General features: G+C 38.3%; 2 protein-coding genes across 4 annotated transcripts in view; one reads left to right on the top strand and one right to left on the bottom strand.

Annotated features, from left to right (window-relative positions):
• The window catches only part of LOC106881556 (NTF2-related export protein 2), a 42317-nt gene extending 29991 nt beyond the window's left edge, over window positions 1-12326 (top strand). The window contains exons 3-4 of the mRNA XM_014931997.3: window positions 2180-2324; window positions 12130-12326. Coding sequence (XP_014787483.1) covers window positions 2180-2324; window positions 12130-12287 — 303 coding nt within the window. The 3' untranslated portion in view covers window positions 12288-12326. The remainder of the gene's footprint in view (window positions 1-2179; window positions 2325-12129) is intronic.
• Window positions 12327-13784: 1458 nt separating this feature from the next.
• Window positions 13785-23159, bottom strand: LOC149132917 (beta-1,3-galactosyltransferase 1-like). 3 transcript variants are annotated; one of them, XM_089362040.1, is made up of 2 exons: window positions 22928-23159; window positions 13785-15719 (listed from the first exon to the last, which is right to left on the bottom strand). In XM_089362040.1, exon 2 carries the CDS (start codon window positions 15605-15607, stop codon window positions 14357-14359), a length of 1251 nt encoding a protein of 416 aa, XP_089218166.1. In that variant the 5' UTR covers window positions 15608-15719; window positions 22928-23159; the 3' UTR covers window positions 13785-14356. The 3 variants fall into 3 exon arrangements, with proteins under 3 accessions (XP_089218166.1, XP_089218165.1, XP_089218167.1); XM_089362039.1 differs by lacking the exon at window positions 22928-23159 and adding an exon at window positions 22489-22825; XM_089362041.1 differs by lacking the exon at window positions 22928-23159 and adding an exon at window positions 22271-22390.
• Between the last annotated feature and the right edge of the window lie 1369 nt (window positions 23160-24528).

Raw genomic sequence — 24528 nt, 5'->3', positions numbered from 1 at the left:
CTCAGCTCACACAACCTCCACTCACATTTTAAGTCCCTCCTTCACTTTAGCTTCCAACAGGATCTTAACATTCCACACCCATATCTTATTTCTATGTAACTACACTTTTCATATCGTCATGCTTCATGCAGTCTGTCACATAAAAGAGTAATCCTTTGTTGTTGCTGTTCTTTGACCCCATATTAACCCTGATTGACTGGACCTACAATAGATGTTGAAACCCCCCACAACTATTCCGTGCCTCCCCCCTATCTTTTACCCCAGACAGTGTCCATCAACCACTATATTATGAAATGCGTTTTTTCCTGGCTTAGTAAATGTGTTGGGACTCATGATCATAGGATTGTGGTTTCGATTCCTGAACCGGGCAATGCTTTGTGTTCTTGAGCAAAATACTTCATTTTACATTCTCCTGTCCACTCAACTAGCAAAAGTGAATAACCTTGTGATGGACTGGTGTCCCATCCAGGTGAGGAATATATACACCACAGAATTGGGAAACTGGCCTTTATGAATCTATATGACTCAGGAAGGAGCATTATCCTCCAGCTCAGTGGTTCTCAGTCAGGGTCCATGTGGCCCCTGAGGGTCCATATAAGATTTTTGGGAGTCCACACAACAAATTAGTAAATTGGGGATTCACAATAATATTTTAAGGGCTCCAGAAAAATTTTGCTTTAGATGTATGTATTGGAACACAATATGAGATGATGAGAGGTTGAAAGACAAAGTGAGTTGAGAATACCTGAGTGGAAGTGATGGGGAGTGGGGCACAACAGAAAGCCTTTGTAACAGAGAGTGGAAACAGCAACTCTGTAGGCAAGAGACTCATTAATAGAATAATCAGAGCGTAAAGTAGGTGATTGTTTCTGTTGCTATGAAGATAATGATCTAATTAATGAAGCAGCAATGATAGTTTAATGGCTTTTATAAGGAAAGGAGTGGAAGGGAACAAACTTATTTGTTATGATGGTATAGTAACTAGGGTAAGGAAGAAGTGAAAGAGAATGTTATCATCATCGTTTTAACATCCACTTTTCCAAGCCTGCATGGGTCAGAGAGGGTTTGTGTGGCAGATTAACTATGGCTGGGTGCCCTTCCTGTTGCCAACTTTTGTCTTAGACCTTAGGGTATCATGTGTACATAGTGCCACCCATACTTTTAAATAAATACAGACACGAAGACACTTACCCAAGGTGCCATGCAGTAGGACTGAACCCAGAACCATGTGGTTGGGAAGCAAGCTTCTTACCACACAGCCTGCCTACAATGGAAAGCTGTAATAATGTAGTTGTTTTTTGTTTTTTTTTATGTATGAAACATTAATATTATCTTACAGTTTTATGACATTGGACACAAAAGCATCTTTTCAAAGTGAAACCACCTGTTGGTACAGACTCAATACAATTTTTGAAGTTATTCTGATCAATATGGACTACAAGTAGCACAGGGACATATAGAAGAACTTAAATTTTGTCATCATCATCATCATCTGTTTTCCATGCTGGCATGGGTTGGATGGTTTGACTGAAAACTGCTAAGTTGGGGAGTTGCACCAGGTTCAAATCTGATTTGGTATGGCTTCTACAGCTGGATGCCCTTCCTAACACCAACCACTCCAAGAGGGTGCTTTTTATGTGTCACTGGCACGGGTACCAGTTACATAACACCAGCACCAGCCATGACTACGATCTCACTTGGCTTGACAGGTCTTCTCAAGCGCAGTTTATTGCCAAAGGTCTCGGTCACTTGTCATAGCCTCAGTGTAGCTCAACGTTTGAAGGGTGCTTTTTACATGCCACTGGCACAGGTGCCACTTGTGTGATGCTCAATTAAAAAATCACATCATTAACTCAAAAGTAAAAAAATTGGAATCTTCTTCTCGCTGGTTACATGATGTCTGGTCATAGTAGCTAGCACGTTGGAGGGTGAAATTTTTGCTGTTATATTACCCCATGGGTGGTTGACTCTCTTACTCCTTGTACATGATTGCTATATTATCCCACTGGTAGTTGACCTTGTTACCTTGTTACACTTTGTACATCATTGGTATATTATTCCCTTCTTTCAGTTGACCTCTACCTTTTCTACGTTATATTATCTCACTTTGTTATGCCTTCTATATCATTGTTATATCATTTCAATGGTGGCTGACTCTCTTATCTCATGTCTATTCTAGCTGTTATCTAAGCTGTACATGACTAATGCCCAAATGGTTTGGAATGGGACATTTGTAGAAGGAATGACAGAAATCATGAAGTTTATAGAGCACTTACCTTCAACAGAAACCTCAGTAGAAACATTTGACTGTCACCCACTGGCTGGTATGTATATATATATATCTTTTACTTGTTTCAGGCATTAGACTGTGGCCATGCAGGGGCACTACTTTGAATTTTTAGTCGAATGAATCAACCCCAATACTCAGTTCTTTTCTTCAAGCCTGGTACTTATTCTGTCAGTCTCTTTTGCTGAACCGCTAAGTTATGGGGATTTAAACAAACTAGCATTTGTTGGCAAGTGGTGGTGGTGAACAAAACAGACACAAAGATGCACACTGTCTGTCTGTCTGTCTATTACCATCGTTGTCATCATCACCATCACTATCACCATCATCATCATCATCATCGTCATTGTCATTATCATTTAATGTCCAGTCTCCATGCTGGCATGGGTTGGATGGTTTGAGATGGAGCTGGCTAGCGATGGAGCTGTCCAGACTCCAGCTGTTTGTTGTGGCATGATTTCTATAGCTGGATGCCCTTCCTAATGCCAACCACCAAGCAGAGTGTGCGAGGTGCATTTTATCTACCACTGGCACACGTGCTTTTTAAGTGGCACCGGCACCTGAATGGACAAGCCTGTATGTGTTGGGGACAGCAATTTTACTCAGCTTGATGTGTCATCATATCAAGTGATGTTAGGAGTGGGATCTAAAAATAAATAATAAACCAACAGATTGACAGTCTTCCTGCAAACCACCACCAACCACCTGGTGAAAGGAATGAACTGTAAACATTGGTAAATAGTAGTAGTAGTAGTAGTAGTAGTGTGAGTGTTGTTGATTGTCTATTTGTGTAGCACCAGCTGGTTTGTTTGACCGTTTTTGTTGTTGTTATGTGTTTCCAGATTGGAATTTTTTTCTTTGTCTTTTCACTGAACACTCTTATGTTGTCTTTAATGGGAGAGTCCGTCAATGATGATGATGATATATATATATGATGATGATATATATATATATATATATATATATATATATATGATGGGAAAGTCTGTCATATACATACATGCACACACACACTCACACATATGGGAAAGTCTGCCATATACATCATCATCATCATCATCATCATCATCGTTTAACGTCCACCTTCCATGCTAGCATGAGTGGGATGGTTTCACAAGAGCCGGCCAGGCTGAAGCCTGCACCAGACTTCTGTGACTGTTTTGGCAGGATTTTTACAGCTGGATGCCCTTCCTAACACCAACCACTCAGTAGATTGGACTTAGTGCTCTTTACGTGGCACTAGCACAGGTGAGGTGAGTTGTGCTCTTTACGTGGCACTAGCACAGGTGAGGTGAGTTGTGCTCTTTACGTGGCACTAGCACAGGTGAGGTGAGTTGTGCTTTTTACATGGCACGAGCACAGACGAGATCAGTTTTGGCAAGGCTTTTACAGCTGGATGCCCTTCCGAACACCAACCACTTTACAGTGTGGACTGGGTGCTTTTAAGTGGTACCTGCACTGACAAGGTCACCAAGTACTTGCAAGACAAAAAAAATACTTTTAAGAGGGGAGGGGGCATTGGAGGAGGTGATCTTGTTTTGGGGGAGAAAAGGTTATAATGAGACAGGTATATGATGGAAAGTCTGTCATGCACACATACATACACACACATACTCTCTATAAAAATGGTAATGATGATGATGACTGACTTGTATATACTCTAACTTACTATATACTGGCTGTTGATATATATACACTACTTATCTATGTACCAGACTCTGGCTGGTGATGTATATACACCAACCACCAATTGGACATTGGTTGGTGATGTACATACCATTTACTTTCATCACTGTTTGCAGTGACTTAGTAACACTCCTCTTGCTCCAAGATCTGATCTAACAAACAACTGATTGTTTAACCAGCACATTAAATAAGCGATCGATTCGTTAGATGTTTAACCAATTGACTCACAGTAAAAAGTGGTATTCAACCTGTGATTAAGTTGTTATTATTATTGACATAATGACTCCCACAAGACACAACAAGATTTGTTTCAACACATGAATTTACATCATGAATCTTACTCACCAAGTACAAAAAAAAACAAAAACAATATGTGTGTGTGCGTGTGTGACCAACCATCATTATCATCGTTTAATCTCCATGGACATTAAATGATGTCCATTAATGGACATCATTTAATGTTAATGGACGTACAGGTACAGGCCATCATTTAATGTTAATGGACATACTGGTGCAGTCCATTTTCCATGCTGACCTGGGTTGGACAGCTTAACAGGAACTGGCAAAGCCAGGGTCTGTACCAGGTCCCATGGTCTATTTTGGTGTGGTTTCTATGGGTGGATGCTCTTCCTAATATATATTAGCACCAGCATCAATTAATGTCTGTCTCCCATGCTGGCATGGGTTGAACAGTTTGACTGGAGCTGGCAAGCCAGAGGGCTGCACCAGGCCCCAGTGTCTGCTTTGACATGGTTTCTATGGATGGATGTCTTTCCTAACACCCACCACTTTACAGAGTGTACTAGGTGTGTTTCATTTGTGTGGTACTGGCCCTGGTGAGGCAACCAAGTAATTCGTAAGACAGAACCTTGCAACTGAGTGTGTGTGGTGGGGAAGTAGTATTGAGGAAGGTCACTTTATGCCAGGTGATGAGAAATGTTAAGGTATGATAGAGGGGCAGGAAGAGGTGTTTTGCTGTGCGGGGTGGGGGGATCGGTACATTGTTACCCCAGTTGGAAGAGGAGCAGGTGGGTGGCGAAGGTGCATCAGAATGTATCCTCAGGTTAAAGGAAAATGAATAAAGAGAACTTCATAGAGATGTGGGTGGATAAAGAGAAATGTGTCTTGTGAACACAAGTGGAGGTGTGGTCAGTCATGAATATCAAATGAAGAGGAAGGTGGAGGAAGTAGGTGTGTGTGTGTATATATATATATATATAAATATATATATATACAGGGTGTGGTGAATAAGCTGTCATGTAAATTAAGCAGAAATGAAAATAACATTGACATCTCATTTTAACAGATACATTTACTAAACTTACATAAAAATATCTTGAAATACTAAAGAGTAAATTTATTCAATAAAATCGCCATTGGCTTCAACCACAGTCTTCAGATGGCTTTGGAATCTTCTGCTACTCTTTTGGACGGTCTCCTTGTTTAAATTGGGGAATGCTACCTTCAGTCCATGTTTGGTGTTACAAGGAGTTTTGTTGGTCTCTCGCTCACCTGTGCCCAGCACATAATAATGAAGGGGGTTGCAGTATGAGGAATTAGGTGGCCAGATGTCTAACAGCCATGACTGGGTTCTCCTGCTTGTGTGGCATGGTGCAGAGTCCTGTTGCCAGACACAGGGTCTTCCAGCAGCCACCCTCTTGACCCAGAGCAGCATTACCTCCTCCAGGTACTTGATGTAAGCCTCCGTGTTGAGTCTTAGACCGTGTGGGAAGATGAATGGAGGCTAACATTGCTAGTGATCACTCCAAACACCATGATGTTGACTGGATGTTTGATTTTTATCACTCTCAGTACATGTCCTCAGACTGCGCTGTCCTCAGATTGACTACCAAACACTCTGAAATGTTCATATTGGAGCTTCCGGTGCAAATACCAAGCAGTATAGCATGCCATTCCCAAATTTCTGGCAGAGTGAATTGTGTCATGGTGCTGTTTTTTCTCACAGACGGTGCCCAATTGACCCTACTATACTGTGTAGTTGACAAAATCAAAAATAAACAATGTGCATGCGCGAAATTAAAAATATAAAATGGTGACAATTTATCCATCACACTCTGTATATATTTTTTTCTTTTATCTTTAAATTGTTTCAGTCACTTGACTGTGGCCATGCTGGGGCACCACTTTGAATTTTTTTTAGTTGACTGAATCAACTACAGTACTTATCTTTTAAGCCTGGCACTTTATCTGTTGGTCAGTTTTGCCAAACTGCTAAGTTACGGAGATGTAAATACACCATCATAGCTTGTCGGGAGACAAACACAGAGACAAACAGACACATACATTCAAGATGGGCTGCTTTCAGTTTCTGAATCCTAAATCCACTAATAAGGTTTTGGTCAGCCAAAGGCTATAGTAGAAGACACTTGCCCAAGGTGCTGCACAATTGGACTGAACCGGGGCCCATGTGGTCGGGAAGCAAGCTTCTTACCACATGGCCATGCTTGTACACACACACACACACATAAAATAGGTACCAGGGTTGACTCATTCGTCTAAAAGTTCTTCAAGGTGATGCTCCAGAATGGCTGTAGTCTGATAACTGAAACAAGCAACAGATAAAAACATAAAAATAAATATGGAATGTAAGTTGTAATTTGGAAAAAGAACTCAATAACAGTCCTCTCTCCTTCCCCTTTCTCTCTCTCTCTCTCTCTCTCTCTCTCTCTCTATATATATATATATATATATATATATATATATATAAATGTATTTATGTAGAGAGAGAGAGGTGGAGAGCTCTTATTGTGTTTTCCCCAGACAACAACTCATATCCCATGTTAAAGAATGATGATGATGATGTGTGTGTGTGTATGTATGTACGTAAATATGTATGCATTTATAGAGAGAGGGGAGAGAGAGAGAGAGAGAGAGAGAGAGCGAGCGCTCTTATTGTGTTTTTTCGAGACCGACAGTTCACATTCCTTTTAGTGCAGAGATCTGGTTTCTCAGCTAACCCTTACATTTGACCCTTCTGTTGTCATATTTCTGTTGGAATTGACATTTTGAAAATGATTAAAAACTGACTTTGTCAGTATTTAGCTGGTGTTTGGAACATAAATTATTAACATGGAAATTTTGATGGAGGTTCTTTAATTTAAATCACCTTAAAACAGGTATTTTGTATAATAGAACCAATGATGGTTTCAGATAGGTTGGCACTGAAAGGTCAACAAAACAAACCTCATAAACAAAAATGGTTCTGCCCTAATCACAGAGATGAATGAATTTCTTAAACTGAAGCCAAGGTGGGGTGTCTAAGAAAGCAGAGATCTATAATAAAAACCAAATACAGAATAGAGATAAAACCGAACAGAAGATGCTACTTGAGCTCTGCTGTAACTGACCTACCCATTGTACATCATAGAAACAGAGTAGTGTACCCAAGTGGCCATAGACTGGCACTGTAACCTGTGCTCCTTTTTAGGAAAACCCATCTACCTACAGAATTTAGAAATGCACCTTGGAGATCATAATCACTAAAAAAAATTGTGTAGGGCAGAATGGAACCTTTGGCTCTTCCATGGTCAGCCTCTCTGATGATGATGGGGGCATAATATAACACACTAAGTATGTACTGTAAAGATTTTTGGTAACCTTTTAGCCTTCAGATTACTGTGTTAAATATAATGCTTATTTATTCACCTTGTTTTGAATTAATTATGCAATATCTTGTAGGTTCAAGATTTTGATGATGCGACTGTCTACTTTTAGAATGACATTGTAGGGTAGGTGTGAGAGGTCAGATCTGGTTGGTTTGAATATAAAACACATGAACTAATTGGGTCAGATATGATCAGTTTAAATGCCAAAGGGTTAAGAATGGCATCCAGCTGTAAAAATCCCTCCAAAAAGGAAGGAAAAAATCAAAACAACTTAGAGTAGCTGGAAGTCTATAAACTTATCAGGGACAATGTGACAAGACAAGTGGTTGTAACATGATTATATGCACCCAGTCCATCTTGAAAATAAGAGCATGTACAATAAGAGAGTTGGTGTGATGTTTCTCTGTTGATATCAGAGTACGAAGTACTGTGGTGAATGATGGGCTATTGTGAAGCCTCTCCAACCCATATCACTATTGCGAAATGCACAAAATAATAATGGGGATGAATACACATACACTTTCAGTGTGCTGTCTGCTCTTTGGAATACATAAAAAAAAAATGTTGTGTACACCATCTGTCTTTCATTGCTCAGGAATTTGTCTGTGGCTAATGAAAATTATCACACACTTGGGCTAATCGCATCTCTTCAGCCTCAACCTACACTAAGTAGAATTGAATTAATTGCACAGCATTCTTAATGATTGTTTTTCAATACTGCCACTGTTTAATGTAGTGGTACCTATTTACGGCCAGATAGACTGAACTGTAGAGTGAGACTGCTTTGTGGACACTGCACAGTGTACTATATCTCACTGTGGTACTTATTTACATGACAGTTTAGTGTCTTCAATTATGGACACAGGAAACTTAACTTTGCCACACTGTCATACCTGTTTAGAGCTAAGTAGGCTGGTCTGTTAAATGTCTTTGGTTGAGAACAATATGACATTGTGTGTCAATATGTAGGTGAATGGAAATGTTGACCATTTAGCATTCAGATTTCTTTACCAAATATAATGGTTATTCATTCACATTGTTTTGAATTAATCACTCATTTTGTAGCTTCAAAATTTCAATGGTGTATTTGTATATTTTTAGAATGACACCATAAGGTAGGTATGAGAGATTGGATCTAGTCAGTTTTGACCTAAAATAGGTATGATATTTGGGCTGGCTTTGACCAAATTAAACACTAAAGACATATTACAGTGGAGTATACCGAATGTGGTACCTCAGTGAACTGAACTGGAGAATGTTTTAATGCTGGACTCAATGAAGTGACCTGTACCACTCTATGCTATCATCTTGATTGTAGACATAATACACCGAATGATATCTTACTGTCATATCTACTTGCAGCCAAGAGAACCGGGCTGCCGAAGAGGTACTATTCAAATTAGTATGCTAGACTCTACAGAGTTCTCTCACTTTTAACATAACTCACCAAGACTAAACAGTGCCCTGCCAACACTTATCTCTAACCTCAGGATCACATATGTTGAAAGAAAAAGAAATATTACAACCTATGTTCAATGGAAGGTCAATCAGTTATTGCCATTGATTGCTTGACCTCTACTACTGTTTCAATTCCTAGAATACAATAGAAACAGCTGTGAACTGGAATCCAATTCTTGAAAGATGGGAAAAGGGTTGGAGGGTGGTAATGTATTGTTCTGTCATGGTTCACTCAACACATTTAAATTGTTCAGCTGTTCACTTCCTTTTTTTGTTGTTGTTGTTGTTATAATTAATTATTGTTGGTGTTGTTTAAAACTCAGGTGAGTAATGGGGGAGAAGAGCAATCCCCGGCTGTGACTATTGCATTTTTTTTTGTGTATACATATCTTAAACACATTGTCCTATCTACTGCATCCTTCTTTTGTTAATGAGACTTAAGTTGAAAGAATTGTTGCAGGTTCAATCCTTCTCTGTGGCACTTTTGGCAAGTGTCTTCTACTATAGCCTCAGGCTGACCAAGGCCTTGTGAGTGGATTTGGTGGACAAAAACTGAAAGAAATATGTTGTGTATATGTGTGTGTGTGTGTTTGTCCCCCACCACTGCTTGACAACCAGTGTTGGTGTGTTTATGTCTCTGTAACTTAGCAGTTTGGCAAAAAAAGATCAATAGAATAAGTACGAGGCTTTAAAAAAGAGCAACATATGTTTTGGGGTTGATCCGTTTGACTAAAATTCTTCAAGGTGGTGCTCCAGCATGGCTGCAGTCTGATGACTGAAACAAGTCATCATCATCATCATCATCATTTAACGTCCGCTTTCCATGCTGGCATGGGTTGGACGGTTTGACTGAGGTCTGGTGAGCCAGTAGGCTGCACCAGGCTCCAGTCTGATCTGGCAATGTTTCTACAGCTGAATGCCCTTCCTATTGCCAACCACTCCAAGAGTATAGTGGGTGCTTTTTACGTGCCACCAGCATGGGGAGCCAGTCAGGCAGCACTGGCATTGACCCGTGCTTAAATGGTGCTTATTACATGCCACCAGCACGTGTGCCAAGTAAAAGGTAAAAAAGAAAGCACAAGTAATTAGGAAAAGAATTTAGCTTAGATAAGACTCTAGTTAAGGTTTGTGCCAGGGTGGCTCACCAGTGATGCACATTTCCTACTGGAACAACTGTCTGTTCTTACCTCAGAAGAGACCACTCTAGATAGAGAAGGCTTTTGGCAGGGTTCCACACTGAAGTTGGTGGTTCATAAGAAATCTAGTTCTGGATGATTGGATTGTGAAGGTCAAAACATAACTTAGCAAGGTGTCACTCAGTGGGAATGAACTTGAAACCATGGGGTTGGGAAGCAAGGAAGCAGACTTCTTAATTTCACAGCCAGAGGAGTGCTTAGTCCCACTGCAGATAGCAACTTCTCAAGCGCTAGTGACTTGATAGAATGCATGCTATCCAGGGTGTAGTGTAGAGTTAGTGATAGAAAGGGTAATCAGTCATGAGAACCATGCCTACGACAACATACTCAGCTGGATTTTCTCTGTTGTGTGTGCCAGAAAGCGAGGGAATGCTGGGAGACTTGTTGAATCCATACCAACATAGAAAAACAGACAATACAATGATGATGGTGGTGATGGTGATGGTGGCGATGGTAGTGGTGGGGGATAGTGTGTGTTTGTTTATGTAACCTAATGCATACTATGAAATATTTTATTTTGTTTGTTATCAAGAGGAAAGATTGGTAGTTATGACTTGACTGTTGGTTCATGTTCAGATTGAAATAGCATGGAGTCAGGAAGTGTGAGGGTTTCCAGTAGGGTTTAAAAACTACTTATTGTAAGTCAAGGGATGGGGTGGAACAGAAGTGTGAGAAGGATTGAGTAATCATCATCATCATCATCGTTTAACGTCCGCCTTCCATGCTAGCATGGGTTGGACGATTTGACTGAGGACTGGTGAAACCGGATGGCAACACCAGGCTCCAATCTAATTTGGCAGAGTTTCTACAGCTGGATGCCCTTCCTAACGCCAACCACTCCAAGAGTGTAGTGGGTGCTTTTACGTGTCACCTGCACGAAAACGGCCACGCTCGAAATGGTGTCTTTTATGTGCCACCCGCACAAGCCAGTCCAGGGGCACTGGCAATGATCTCGCTCGAAAATCTACGGCAGCCAGTCAGGCGGTACTGGCAACGGCCACGCTCAAAATGGTGCATCTCATGTGCCACCCGCACAAGAACCAGTCCAGGGGCACTGGCAACGATCTTACTTGGCTTGCCGGGTCTTCTCACGCACAGCACATTTCCAATGTGCATGTTTAATCCATTTGAAGCTGTACATGCTTCTACTTTAAATCAATTTGTTGAGGTCAAAATCCGGATCTTGTTCAAAACGGGAGCACCAGTTTTCATTTATGTTTTATGTAGTGTTTTTGGTACCGAAAGACTTTCAAACTTCGTATACTTATCTATTTTGTGTTATAGAACAGAAAAAAAAATTTTGTATTCGAATTTATTTCATGTAAAAAATTGTCTTATTTCGATAATTTCAACCAATCACTGACAAGTATTCAGCTGTTTACACTTACTCCTTTGGCACTTTAAGCGGTGTAAAGCGTATTTAATCTCCATTACTTCTGACATTTTGCTGAGGCAACACACGTGTGTTCGTTTTCCCTAACCCTAATTGACTTGCTCCTTCCCTCAAAAACCATGCCTTGTGCCTATAATAGAAAGGTTTATTAGCTACTGCCAATATGCTTCAGCCATTTTTTGACAAGGAAATAATAATTTTATCACCGCGAGAATCGTTTGTTTACGTAGTCAGCACTTACTGTTATTCGGCTGAATGGACGTCAGTCATTGGTTGAAATTACAGAAATACGACAACTTTAACATGAAATAACTTGCGATGTACATTTTTTTGTTAAGAAGACTAAGAGAAAAAGATGTTTTATATGACACATTCTACCAGTGTCCCAAGTTTCAAAGTGTTTCGTTAAGAAAATACTGGTGCCCCCGTTTTGAACAAGATCCCAAAATCCTTATAATCGATTCTCTCTCTCTCTCATTTCAGATGTTGTTTCACAAGGGCAGACAACTATTGGGGTCACGACGTTTGGTCTGGTAAAATTTCCAAGAAAGAAATCCAAAGCATTCCATCAGCATTTCATTCTTACATCTCAAGAGAACGTTTGGAAGATCGTTAGTGATAACTATCGATTTGTTGAATAATCTTTGTTAAACCAGGAAAATAAATTTGCAGAAAACTGATTGTGTTCTGGCTGGGGAAAATTTTGTTTTCTATTTAAGGACTTTTAATCTGCTTATTCAAACAACCTAGAAAACTTTGTTGAGTGTTTTGTGATAAAGCTTCATCTTAATGAATACTTTGTGAGTAGGATTTGGTGGATTAAAAACTGTTTGTGTTGTGTGTGTATTTGTGTATGTGTATATGTGTTTTAGTTGACATCTGCTACAGTCACTACAATCTGTCTCTGTTCTTGTCAATCACTACATCCAGAATGAGGCAACTAGGTACAGTTGTTTGGACTAAGAACCTGTTTTGGCACAAGAGGCAAACACACATGTTGCAGAATTGTACACATACATAGAGAGAGAGAGATTACAATTTATTAATTGAACACAAATGTCATAAACTCCCCCCTCCTCTCTCTGTATATGAGCATATTCTCATAAAGATAAAGAAAAGCTCTCGCAGAGAAAGAGAGAGAGAGATGTAGAGAAGGAGAGAGAGAGACATTAAAATGTCTGATGTCAAATAAGTCAGCATTGAATCGGTGATGCCAAACAGTCTCATATCCCTCTCAGTCTTACCATGACACCTCTTTGTGGTTATCTCCATCATGCTGCTTTAGGAAGGGCATCCAGCTGTAGAAACTCTGCCAGATCAGATTGGAGCCTGGTGTAGCCATCTGGTTTCACCAGTCCTCAGTCAAACTGTCCAACCCATGCCAGCATGGAAAGCAGACATTAAACCATGATGATGATGATCCTTTCTTCTCGAGTATCAATGAGGGTTTCCTACTAGACAAGAAGCCATTGACATATGTAGCAGAGATTTGAAACTGAATTCCTGGATACGCAGTCAAGCTGCACTGAATGGGCAGGTGTGTTATCAGCTGAGAGCAGTTTTGGCACAAACTTGGCAGATACTCATCTCATACCCAAATCTTCAGTGATAATGGACTGAACTGAACCAAACCATAACTAATCTGCACATCCTCTGATAATTCACAAATGGTGATTCGATGGTTTCCCTCTCATGGCTGCATGCACATCTGCAATGTTTTTCTCAATCCTGCTGGTTGCGAGTCTCCCAGAACGTTTGTCACTATCAACATTTTTTCAGCTCATACACTCCTCTCCATATATTTTCTGCAACATTGCATAGGCATCTGGGCAGGTATCGCCAAGCTTTTGGCAAAATTTGATGCAGAGTCATGGTCAGTGCAACAATCACACACTACACACGTTCCTTCCAAGCACTGCTGTAAGCAGTTGAAATGAGCTAGAATGTTAAAACAGTGCACATGCACGGCAGAGTTGAAGATCAATTTGTGCCAAGCATCTTCACTGTGTGCTTTAGCTTCATTACTATGGCAACAGTTCAGATACTTAATGATCAGACTACATAATATATATATATATATATATATATATAAATATATATATAAAGAAACAGGTGGAATATTAAACAACAAAATCATGTTAATATTAGATTTTTAATGATAAATAATCTGCTATTTCCATTCTTATATAATTTCACACATTCAGATTCAGAACTTTTTAGTTCAACAATTATGATTTTCTTTTTGTTGTATAAAACAGAAAAAGGAAAATAGAAAATACAAATTTCTTTTCGTTCAGATATTTTTTCTGTTCATTTTTTGTTTGAATATATTTTAATACAATTTAAATCCTTTATTGTTCTTTTGACATTATCACAGTCACATAACTAGAGAAATCTATCTTATAATACTGTGTATTAGGCATGTGTGAGAAAACAATATACATACAAACACACATAATACGACACACACACAACATGGCACATTCGTACGTTATCCACAAGAACATGGTGTGTGTGTATATGTATATTTTTACACACACGATATAGATACACACGTGTGCACACACATATAAATCCCCCAAATAAATGGAAAAATATCCTTCAATCCTCCAGTTCCTGATAGATCTTTTATTTCAGCCTCCAGCTCCCAAATCACATCTTTATAACTGCTGTTTTGATTCCTTTGCAGTTTTCTAGTTTGCCCCAACACTCATTTTTGGGGTTTTTTCTTTTGTGGAGGTTTAGTAGGATACAGTTTATAAACTTCTTTGTTTATCTCATGTAAAGCTTGGGTCAAGTTTATGTGAATAGTGTCTGATATGATCTGAAGATCAATTAAGCTCCGAGAGTCGTTGTCCAGTTTTGCTAACGTTGACAACCACAGTTTTATCATATTTCCATTGCGCCAGGAATTACCTACCAAATATCGACAGATTTTGCTATCAGAGAAACACCTCAAGGTTGTAACTTCATTCAAATTGAAGGTACTCACCAAATTGTGGTATGTTACATTGGCTATCTTTGATGGTAGCAGTCCATACAGATAAACATCATCTATCCAGAAAAAAGGTGTGGTGAAAGAGGCCTTGTACATGCCTCGTATGAGATCAGGTGAAATAAACACAACGTAACCATTACAATATGTAGTTGGATAATGTGAAAAACCACGGAATTCATCATCATTGACTTTCCATTTTAGATGGCTCTTTGCCCTAATAATTGGACTTGTATTTTTTTTGCGAACATGACAGAGAATATAATGAGAAAGGTCTTTGTATTTCAGGTAAACCTCTTTGTATACCTTAAAAATGTTCACGAAGACATCATCATCTACCTTGATCACCATTTTGGCATGTTGGCAGTTTTCAGTTATCCACCTGAAACCAAGAACACCCTTGTGTGTCAAATTTCTATAAGAATCTTTAAAGTTACCCTGCACTATGTCTCTATAGATAAGATTTTCATTTTTAATGCGGAATTCGATTTGGGGGTTATCGCTTTTCCCCAACAAAAAGACAATCCTCAGTGACATGTTTCTAAAGAAATATTTGTTGGCCCATGTTTGTCTTATTGAAAGACGTCGATCTGTATGGTCAGGAGCTGTATGGACAATAACAATGAAAGTCAAATTTTTCACCCCTTTACAGATATCTGGATTGTTTATGAGGTAAGGACTGTCTATAGTTAATGGGTATGCAGTTTTACGAATGCTCCCTTTCGGCTCTGGTTTCTGTTTTGTATTCATGGTGGTGGTGATATCGGAGATAGAGATGTTACTTTTATTATTCAATGATGACGGCAGCTTGTTAGTGACCCTTAGGCTGGGAAGTGATGTTGGTATAGGTTTATCATGATTTTCTTTGGTGATATAGTATACATATCTGAACTTGTTAGATAGCATAAGATAGAGTCCTAAAATAGTAAATATAAGAATCAATGATGCAACTTTACGACACCGCATAACGACCAAATTTCCAGGGGAGACTATTTATTTCTTATACTTTCTTCCCAAATAATGTCATCTGGTGTGGGAGTGGAAGATAGTCCTGAAGTTCTCACATGACGAATTGAAGCTTGAAAATAGAAAAAAGAACAAAATGAAAGAAAGGGGTTCATCTGACAGAAGCAAACAAACAATACAAAAAATGTTGTAGCTGTAACGACTTTTCTTTGGAAGAAAACAAAACAGAAACTAGTGTTACTTGACTACAACTAAATAAAAATGGAGGTAAATACTTCAAAAGTTTTTAGTTTTATTATTGGCAATGTTGCATGGCTGAAAACTGGGTCCTGGATTCACCTGCAGGTTCAAGATATTCATATAACTAGTTAGGTTAAAAACAAGGTTATTTAAAGAAAAAGTCAATGTCATAGTGGGTGGTGGTGGCCACAGCAGACCTGATAGTTGGCCAGGTGAAATGTCTCATGTTAGTTATAGTGATTTATTGTAGTTTTGGATTTTGCGGAGGTTGACTTATTCATCTGAATCAATAAAAGTAGTATCAGTCAAATGAGAGGTGAGGGTTGGGGGAAACAATATAATCAGCAGTGGCTCTGTTGAAGAAAAAAAAAAAAAGTTGTTATCATCATCATCAACAACAGTTACAGAATGGTGAAGCACCTTTGTTAATCATTCATTCAGTCAAACTATGAAGAAAACACAGCAAGAGAGATATCAACTGTTTTAAAACCAACATAATCTTAAATAAATATTGGTTTCAAATTTTGAGACAAGGCCAGCAATTTTGGTGGAGGTGGGGTAATTGATTACATAGATCAAAGTGCTCAACTGGTACTTATTTTATCAACTCCGAAAGAATGAAAGGCAAAGTCGACCTTGGTGGAATTTGAAGTCAGAACATAAAGAGTCAGAAGAAATACTGCTAAGCATTGTGCTTGACATGATAGCAACTCTGCCAGTTTGTCACCTTGTAATCATTAATGATATTAAAAAAAGAAAAAAATAGTTAAGCTCTGATAGAATATTTCCTTCTTAGGTCTACAAACCACTAAGCTAATGTCTAGAGAATTTCATCTGAATTCATGGTAATCATTTTCAGACTCTGAAACTGGGGTCATGTTATTGTAAGGACATGAATTTTACAACTTCCTAATATTGGTTTTCATAAAAACAGAACACAGACCCTTTAGTTTTCATATTAATGTAATATTTATTTATTCAAATTGTTTTGAATTACATGGCAGAATAAGTGTGGGCGGCCAGATCTGGTCAGTTACTTGGGCCAGATATGGCCAGTTTAAATGATAACGGGTTAGTGGGTCTCAAGTTATGCCAAGATCAATACCGCACACAGGAATAGCTGTTCCATAACGACTCATTCTTGATCGGGTTTTATACCACTGAGACAAACCCTTTATCAGCTGACCCGAGACAAACCCTTTATCATTCAGATTATGTTATTATTCACCTTCTTTGAAATCAATCATGCATTATCTCATAGCTTTTGAGATTTCAATGATGTAATTGCATATTTTTAGAATGTCATTGTAGAGGTAGGTACAAGAGGCAGGAGTGGTTGGCATTAGGAAGGGCACCCAGCTGTAGAAACTCTGCCAGATCAGATTGGAGCCTGGTGCAGCTTCTAGCTTGCCAGTCCTCAGTCAAATCGTCCAACCCATACTAGTATGGAAAGCAGACGTTAAACGATGATGATGATGATAAATGTATGTCTTAATGAAGTAGAGTATCACTAACCAGATCATAGATGAATGTGAAGTTGAATGTTAGCTTCCAAGTCATAGATTTAAGACAGACAATTATATTACTGATCATGTCATAGATGTACAACAGAGTGAAGTATCAATGATTAGGTTGTAGATGTATGACAAATAGGTATTAGAGACTGGATCTTAGATGTACCCCAGAATAAAACAGAGATCAGATCTTAGACATATGACAGTAATGCAATGATCACATGTTACTTCCAAGCACAGCTGTAAACAGCAGAAGTGAACTAGAACGTTAAAACTTAGTGCCCATGCACAGCAGAGTTCAAGGTCAATCTGTGCCAAACGGGTTTACTTTGCGTGCTTTAGCTTCGTTATTATGGCAACAGTCCGGATACTTATTGATCAGACCATGTACATACGATATATATGCATGTCAGTGTAATATATTACTGAAATAAGGACCTGGGATCGATCATCTAAAACTTTTGAAGGAAGGGCTCTATCAAGGCTGTAGTCCAATGATGGAAAATGGTACAAAATTGTTAATCTTTAGAAAAAGTCAGTTTCTATGAAATGTGTCTGGTATGTAGCAGAACAAAGGACCAAAAGCATGAGGTTTAATTTAAGTGGGAAAGAAAGAGAAAAAAATCTTGAAAACTTAAATCATAGACAACAAAACAAAGCAGGGGTAGATGCTGCAAATGAAAGCAAGAAAGAAAACTGTCCACCCCTTTTATGCATGTAACTTTTAATAACAGGTCACTGACAGAAGATGAAAGATGATTGGGAAAACAGGAATGTCTGTGAAAAAAAAAAAAAAATTGTAATGGGGGTGGCGGGAAATATTTTTACAAAACTATGATTAGAAGAAAAAACAAAAAAAACCCCAGGAATAAAACTGAATGAAAAGTATCTTGATTGTTGAAATTTTCAAGTTTTTGTAAAAAAAAAAAAAAAAATTAACATGTCTGAAATAAGTTTCCTTCAAAATGAACAGGTTTTCAAATTTGTTGTTGAGCTCTATTGTCAATGTTCATAATTGGCATTATTTTTCTTGTGTGAACCCCACAACAATCTTCTATGAAGCCCCAGAGGTCATATCGACCCCAGTTGAGAATTACTGAGCTAAACTTTTCATGGCCATGCTGAAGCATGCCTACAATCCAATCACCGAAAAACAGCAACTTTAACACAAAATAACTTTGAAAATACAAACTTTTCTCAACAACACTAAGAGTTTTATATGACACGAAGTGTCCGAAGTTTGGGAGTGTTTAGTTACAAAAATTAATTTCTCGATCTGCCAACGCTTGTCAATCGCAGGATTATTCATTTACACCAGATGAATAACTAGACTAATGTGAAATGAAGAACACGACGCACCGCCAATATGGGAGTCGATACCTTGATCTTATGGTCGAAAGTGCAACGACCTAATCATTAGGTCACATGCCTTCACACACACACACACACATAGACAACTGCTGGTCTTCCATAAACAACATTGCCCAGACTTGTGCCTAGGAGGGTAACTTTCTAGGTGCAATCCCATGGTCAATCATGACCGAAGGAGGTCTCAGCATAATAATACAGCCGAGGTCAACTTTGTCTCATCCTTCAGTGTCGATAAAATAAGTGAACATTCCCTTATAATTGCTGGCTTTGTGCTTAAATTTGAAACCATTATTATGAGTATTTGTATACTGCTCAGACATTTTATTCTCAGAAAGAAGAGCGATTAAAAAGCCAAGAGTTTCATGCATCGTTGATAAATATCAAACCCGTGTTACGCACAAAATTCGATCTTTGAGTCACTTTCAAAACTTTCTTCTGATTAAAGAATTTAAAAAAAAAGGTGGACATTGGAATTAGACACTGAGGGAAAATGGCTGTAACTTTTTAATTTTTTAATTTTGGCGATTTTCGTTTTCGATAATGTGTTCTACATGTCACGGTCATGCGATTCCCCCTAAAAAAAATTTTGTCCAGGTCGTACGAATAGCCTTCTCGCAACTTAGATGTGAAAATTTATTGAAACATAAAAAGGATTACATGTGGAGTCCCCACCACGAAACTTGATATGCTAGAAATAACAGCTAAACGCGGACAATCCAAATCTTGCATTGGTCCAGATAGACTATATGTAATCTGAACCTCCCCCCCTTATTTATTTATTTATTTATTTTTACGGAATCCCACGTTTTAGGCTATGGAGATTCAGATTCTGAAAAAAAAAATTTCAAAAATCTCAAATTCAAAATTTCGACCCCCCTCCCCCCGGTTTTTATATAGATCCACACCCGGTGGAAAAAGTGAAAAAAAAAGTAGTGTAGTAGTTGAAGTGCACCTTATCAATATCTATAAAACACAAGATGTTTGTGTGTGTGTGTACGTGATGTGGGTTATGCACGTCCACAAATTAGCACGCATGTCGCTCCAATTTTAGGAGGACATTGTTCATGACCCTATCTGTGTTTTTGTCAACTTTTTCTCACAGAGGCACCCGCGTATAGCTGTAAAAATCGATAAACTTTTACCAATTTTGAAATTTGTTGACATGGCGAAGTCAAATCTGTGCGTACGCGCGTGAAGGAGAGAGAGCAAGAGAGAGAGAGAAAGAAAGAAAGAGAGAAAGAAATAGAGAGAAAGAAAGAAAGAAAGAGAGAGAGAAAGAAAGAAATAGTGTGTTTGTGACAAGGGGTTATGCACGTCCACAAATTAGCACGCATGTCGCTCCAATTTTAGGAGGACATTGTTCATGACCCTATCTGTGTTTTTGTCAACTTTTTCTCACAGAGGCACCCGCGTATAGCTGTAAAAATCGATAAACTTTTACCAATTTTGTAATTTGTTGACATGGCGAAGTCAAATCTGTGCGTACGCGCGTGAAGGAGAGAGAGCAAGAGAGAGAGAGAAAGAAAGAAAGAGAGAAAGAAATAGAGAGAAAGAAAGAAAGAAAGAGAGAGAGAAAGAAAGAAATAGTGTGTTTGTGACAAGGGGAGAAACAGTGTTTGCCAAGCGTCTAAAAAAAAAATGAAAAAGTGGAAGAGGGAGACAAAGCGTATTAGGAAAGAAAATGTAGCTAAGGAAGACAGAGTAAAATGCATTTTTTTTCTTAAACATGAGATATAGTTTCAAATATAGGATGTTTTTGAAAGACACGATATTCTATAATAAGATTATATATACTTTCTCACACAACAATTCAAATATATTTATTTTAAATCATTTATTTATTTTAAATAGTTCATCTTTCTCCCCCCCCTCTCACTCTCACACATACGCACATATACTACTTTGAAAGAGTTTTGTTTATATTTCACAACTATGAAACAAAAACGTATGTAACAATTTGTCAGTCACCCCACCCCCAACCCGTTTTTCGGACCACAAAAAGGGTTTGGTAATTTTTGAAAATAACCAATAAACTGATTCCTTATGGGATTTCCCAATCAAATTACCAGCAAACCATTTTCAGCCAAACCAATTTCAACGGATTTCGCTCAAATCTGATGTCGATGTTACTTATTTTGGTTTGAAATAAAGGACTTAATCATTTAATAATCCTAGCTTAATCCCGAGCAGCGCCGGGTTATACTGCTAGTATGAAATAAATATGAAGGAAAAAATGCGCTTTGGCAAACGGGGTTAGGGTTAGGGTAAACCTAACCCTAACCCTGACCCTAACTCTGACCCTGACCCTAACCCTAACCCTGACCCTAACCAGACTTGGCTGTTATTTCTAGCATGTAAATAGCCTGCTTGGTGGGGCGGGGAATTGAAATTTTTCAAACAATTTTTTTTCAGAATCGGAATCTCCATAGCCTAAAACGTGGGATTCCGTAAAAAAAAATTAAATAAATAAGGGGAGTTAGGGTACGACCTGGACATGTAGAACACAATGTCAAAAATGAAAATCGCCTAAATAAAATAATAAATACCCCGCCACCCACCGCGTGTGGGTGGGTGGGGTGAGTTGGGTCCAAAATGTTTTTTAGGGGGAATCGCATGACCGTGACATGTAAAACACATTATAGAAAACGAAAATCGCCAAAATTAAAAAATTAAAAAGTTACAGCCATTTTCCCTCAGTGTCTAATTCCAATGTCCACAAAAAAAAAAAAAAAATGTATTGAATTCTTTTTTTTTTTTTTGTGATTTATTCACTCATGCACGCACACATTTATATAAATTAATAACAGTTTGAGTCATTTTAATGCAACTTAGTTTCGGAGTCTCGTAGAATGAGCCTACCTGGATGTCCGATGAGACTCGTACCCTCTACTTTAAGTTGTATGGAGCCGAGTCAAACATATCGAATTCCTACCAAATGGGTTGAGTGTTACGTTTGTTTGTCCCTTTACTCGCGAATGTGTACATATATATATAATCCTTTTACGAATATTTACAAAACGAAAACAAATGCCAGCTTCAAAGCTGTTGATGAAGTTTTAATCGCAAATAGAAATTGGATACACTGAAGAACATGTTTCATAACAGCAAGTAATTAATAGAAAACTGGTCTAGTCTTTGTTGATATAACCGCTCAAAGAACATATAGGTGAAAAACTATCAGATGTGTTTGACAACCATTAAGTGGCTCCAAATGTAACTAATTTAACAATGTAATTCTTTAGTGTCTTTTGTGTTGTTGCAAAAGAACTAACCGTCATTCCATGTAAAAGGTAAGATGTATTAATAATTGGTTTTGTAATACTGAAGTGCCAGGTGTTCGATTGTGTTGGCCGGCATATTCATTATGTCAGATGTGTTGCAAATACATATATTAAATTCATCAAAGAGCTGACTCTAGTTAACAAGTTGTAAGGAGAGAAATTGACTTCGTGCGACTACAAACAAATAATACCAGACAGAAATAAATAAAACAGGTCATTTGTGGAAATTCCAAAAGACTCAGTAATATGGAACTTACCAAACCTATCAACTGTTGTCATTCACGGCTCTTATTTAGTCTACAGAGAAAAGACCGACCGTTCAATTGTGTCTTTGCAACAGATTTCAACATATTCTTTTTTTTTTAAACTTCTAATGTGTCAAGCCACGGAAAGAAAAGAAAAAAAACGAAAACAAGGAGAAAAAAGCAAAGATGAATATTAATTAAAAGGAATAGTTAACTAAAAGAATAATTACCAGAGTACACGTATGGCTTCGTAGTCAGTTTAACACAGTTGCAGGTCTTTGAAGGGTCAACTAGAAACACTAAGACTTGTTGACTTTGCTAAGTAGTGAGGATTAACTGGCAGACAGATTTTAGATTCACGATATAAAAAACAAAATAGGAAAGCAAAAAAGGGGTGGACGGGGAAGACTTTTTTTTACACATGAATTTACAGATATGAATATAAATTGAGAGAATAAATAAGTAGGTGTGTTTAAGTAGAGATAGAATTATAAATAATAAAAACAACATTTTCTCACAAAGCCTGCTACCTGCCTCTTCCCCCCACCACTCCATTATATAGATCTTACAAATGGTTGTACAAATATAAAAACATTTGTTGAAAAAACCCCGCATAATCACAGCAGTTAAAAAAAGGAGAGGCGTGAAAGATAAAAAAATTGGATTTACGTTGGTTTCGACGATCGAAGTTCAAGTTGTTCCATAATTTAACTGCATACACGCTAATTTATCTTGGGTATTTTACTGTGCAATAATGCATATCAATTACAGTTTGTATTTATTAAGAGAAGCAAGTATTACGAGGTTTGATTTTCGTTGGTGCTTCATATTTCGTCGAAAGAGTGTCATAATTCGAGCTAGCGTCGAAAACGATAACTCACATGTGACTGTGCTAGATCCCAATGTTAATGCTGCACTATACAACAGATAAACATTTGGAAAGGCATCCTGTAGGATACGTAAAAGTGCCAAAATGTACTGCAGTGTCATCATATTTTGTTTTGAAATGTATGCTTTAGCCACAGTAAGTTCAGACAGCAAGGTCAATTTATCGCAATTAACTAAATTGCTCAAATGTTTAAAAGCATCAAAATCCAAAAATGTCTCGGACATTGGTAGTAGACTTGCCAAGGAAGAATATATGTTGTCGTTTTGCTCTGAAAATCTATTATCTAGCTCTCCCAAGTTTCCATCGATGATCACGAAATAAATTTTGCGGTGAAAGATTATCCAGTCATCTTGTGATGGTACCAGGGCTTCAATAACATAATCTGAAAAACGTCAGGACCCGCATGCTTTTCGATGCATGCGTTCCTCAATTGACTTATTTGTTTCAGAATCTCATCAAATATTGGAGAGCCTCTTAGTTTGGTTATTTCACTCTTGGCAACCTTAAGAAGCCCGAGGCCATGGTGTGTATCACAATTGTGACTCTGAAGTTGTTTGTCAACTGGTCTGATTATATGCAGAAATTTGCTAAGAACAAGGGCTAGAAAAATAAACCCTTTGGAACGAACTTGATGTAAAATTTCAATTGCCTCAATACACGTTTTCGAATCTGATGAATCCGTGCACTCGGTTAGCAAACCAACAATCTTGGAGTGATTTTCTGTTACAGAAGCAATGGCACTGAAATGAACCGACGGCAATTTCAATCTTTTGCCGAGACTAGCTATCCTTGGCCGTTTAATAAAATTATGAAGACTAATAACAGTGTCGAAGAATGTAGCTAACTCCGGAACCCGCTTTATTGTGTTAACCACGACAAGTCGCTACTGATGATTAAGATAATGAACATTCTGAATCTTTCTTTGAGCGCCACCTCAGGATGTTGGGCCTCACGGAGGAAATGACAAAGGACTGAGATGTCTAGCGATATGAAGTTCCTGAGAAGACCCGCCCACGTCAACGAAACTGAGTTCTAGAAGCGCTGTGTGACCCACTCACACTTAACAAGAAAGTTTCTCACACATTCTACCACAACAAACCAAATTACATTTCTTCTCTTCTTCACATTTCCACTTCATGCACTAGGCTTACCTCCCAATCCTGTCCTCTTGGCCCTGTGTGGAGAGGTTATGCGCCTTTTGAGTCTGACGAGTTGCCTGTACTTTATATGTGTGAAACCAATGGTCACTCTATGACTGGCCATAACTTTTAACTTCCTAATATATAAATAGATATAATGACAATTTTCGGTATTAGTAGACAGTATTATTCACTCTTCTTCAGCCCAGCTTCTTGTCGTCTACTAATTCTGAAATGTGTGT

Source organism: Octopus bimaculoides, chromosome 13, assembly GCF_046866305.1.
Source record: "Octopus bimaculoides isolate indiv1 chromosome 13, ASM4686630v1, whole genome shotgun sequence".
In the NCBI taxonomy this organism is placed as follows: Eukaryota; Metazoa; Mollusca; class Cephalopoda; order Octopoda; family Octopodidae; genus Octopus; species Octopus bimaculoides.
This window is presented reverse-complemented; position numbering and strand designations above follow the sequence as displayed.

Bases quoted from the DNA above. Each gene is read 5' to 3' on its own strand.
- LOC149132917 (XM_089362040.1), bottom strand. From the start codon at position 15,607: ATGCGGTGTCGTAAAGTTGCATCATTGATTCTTATATTTACTATTTTA.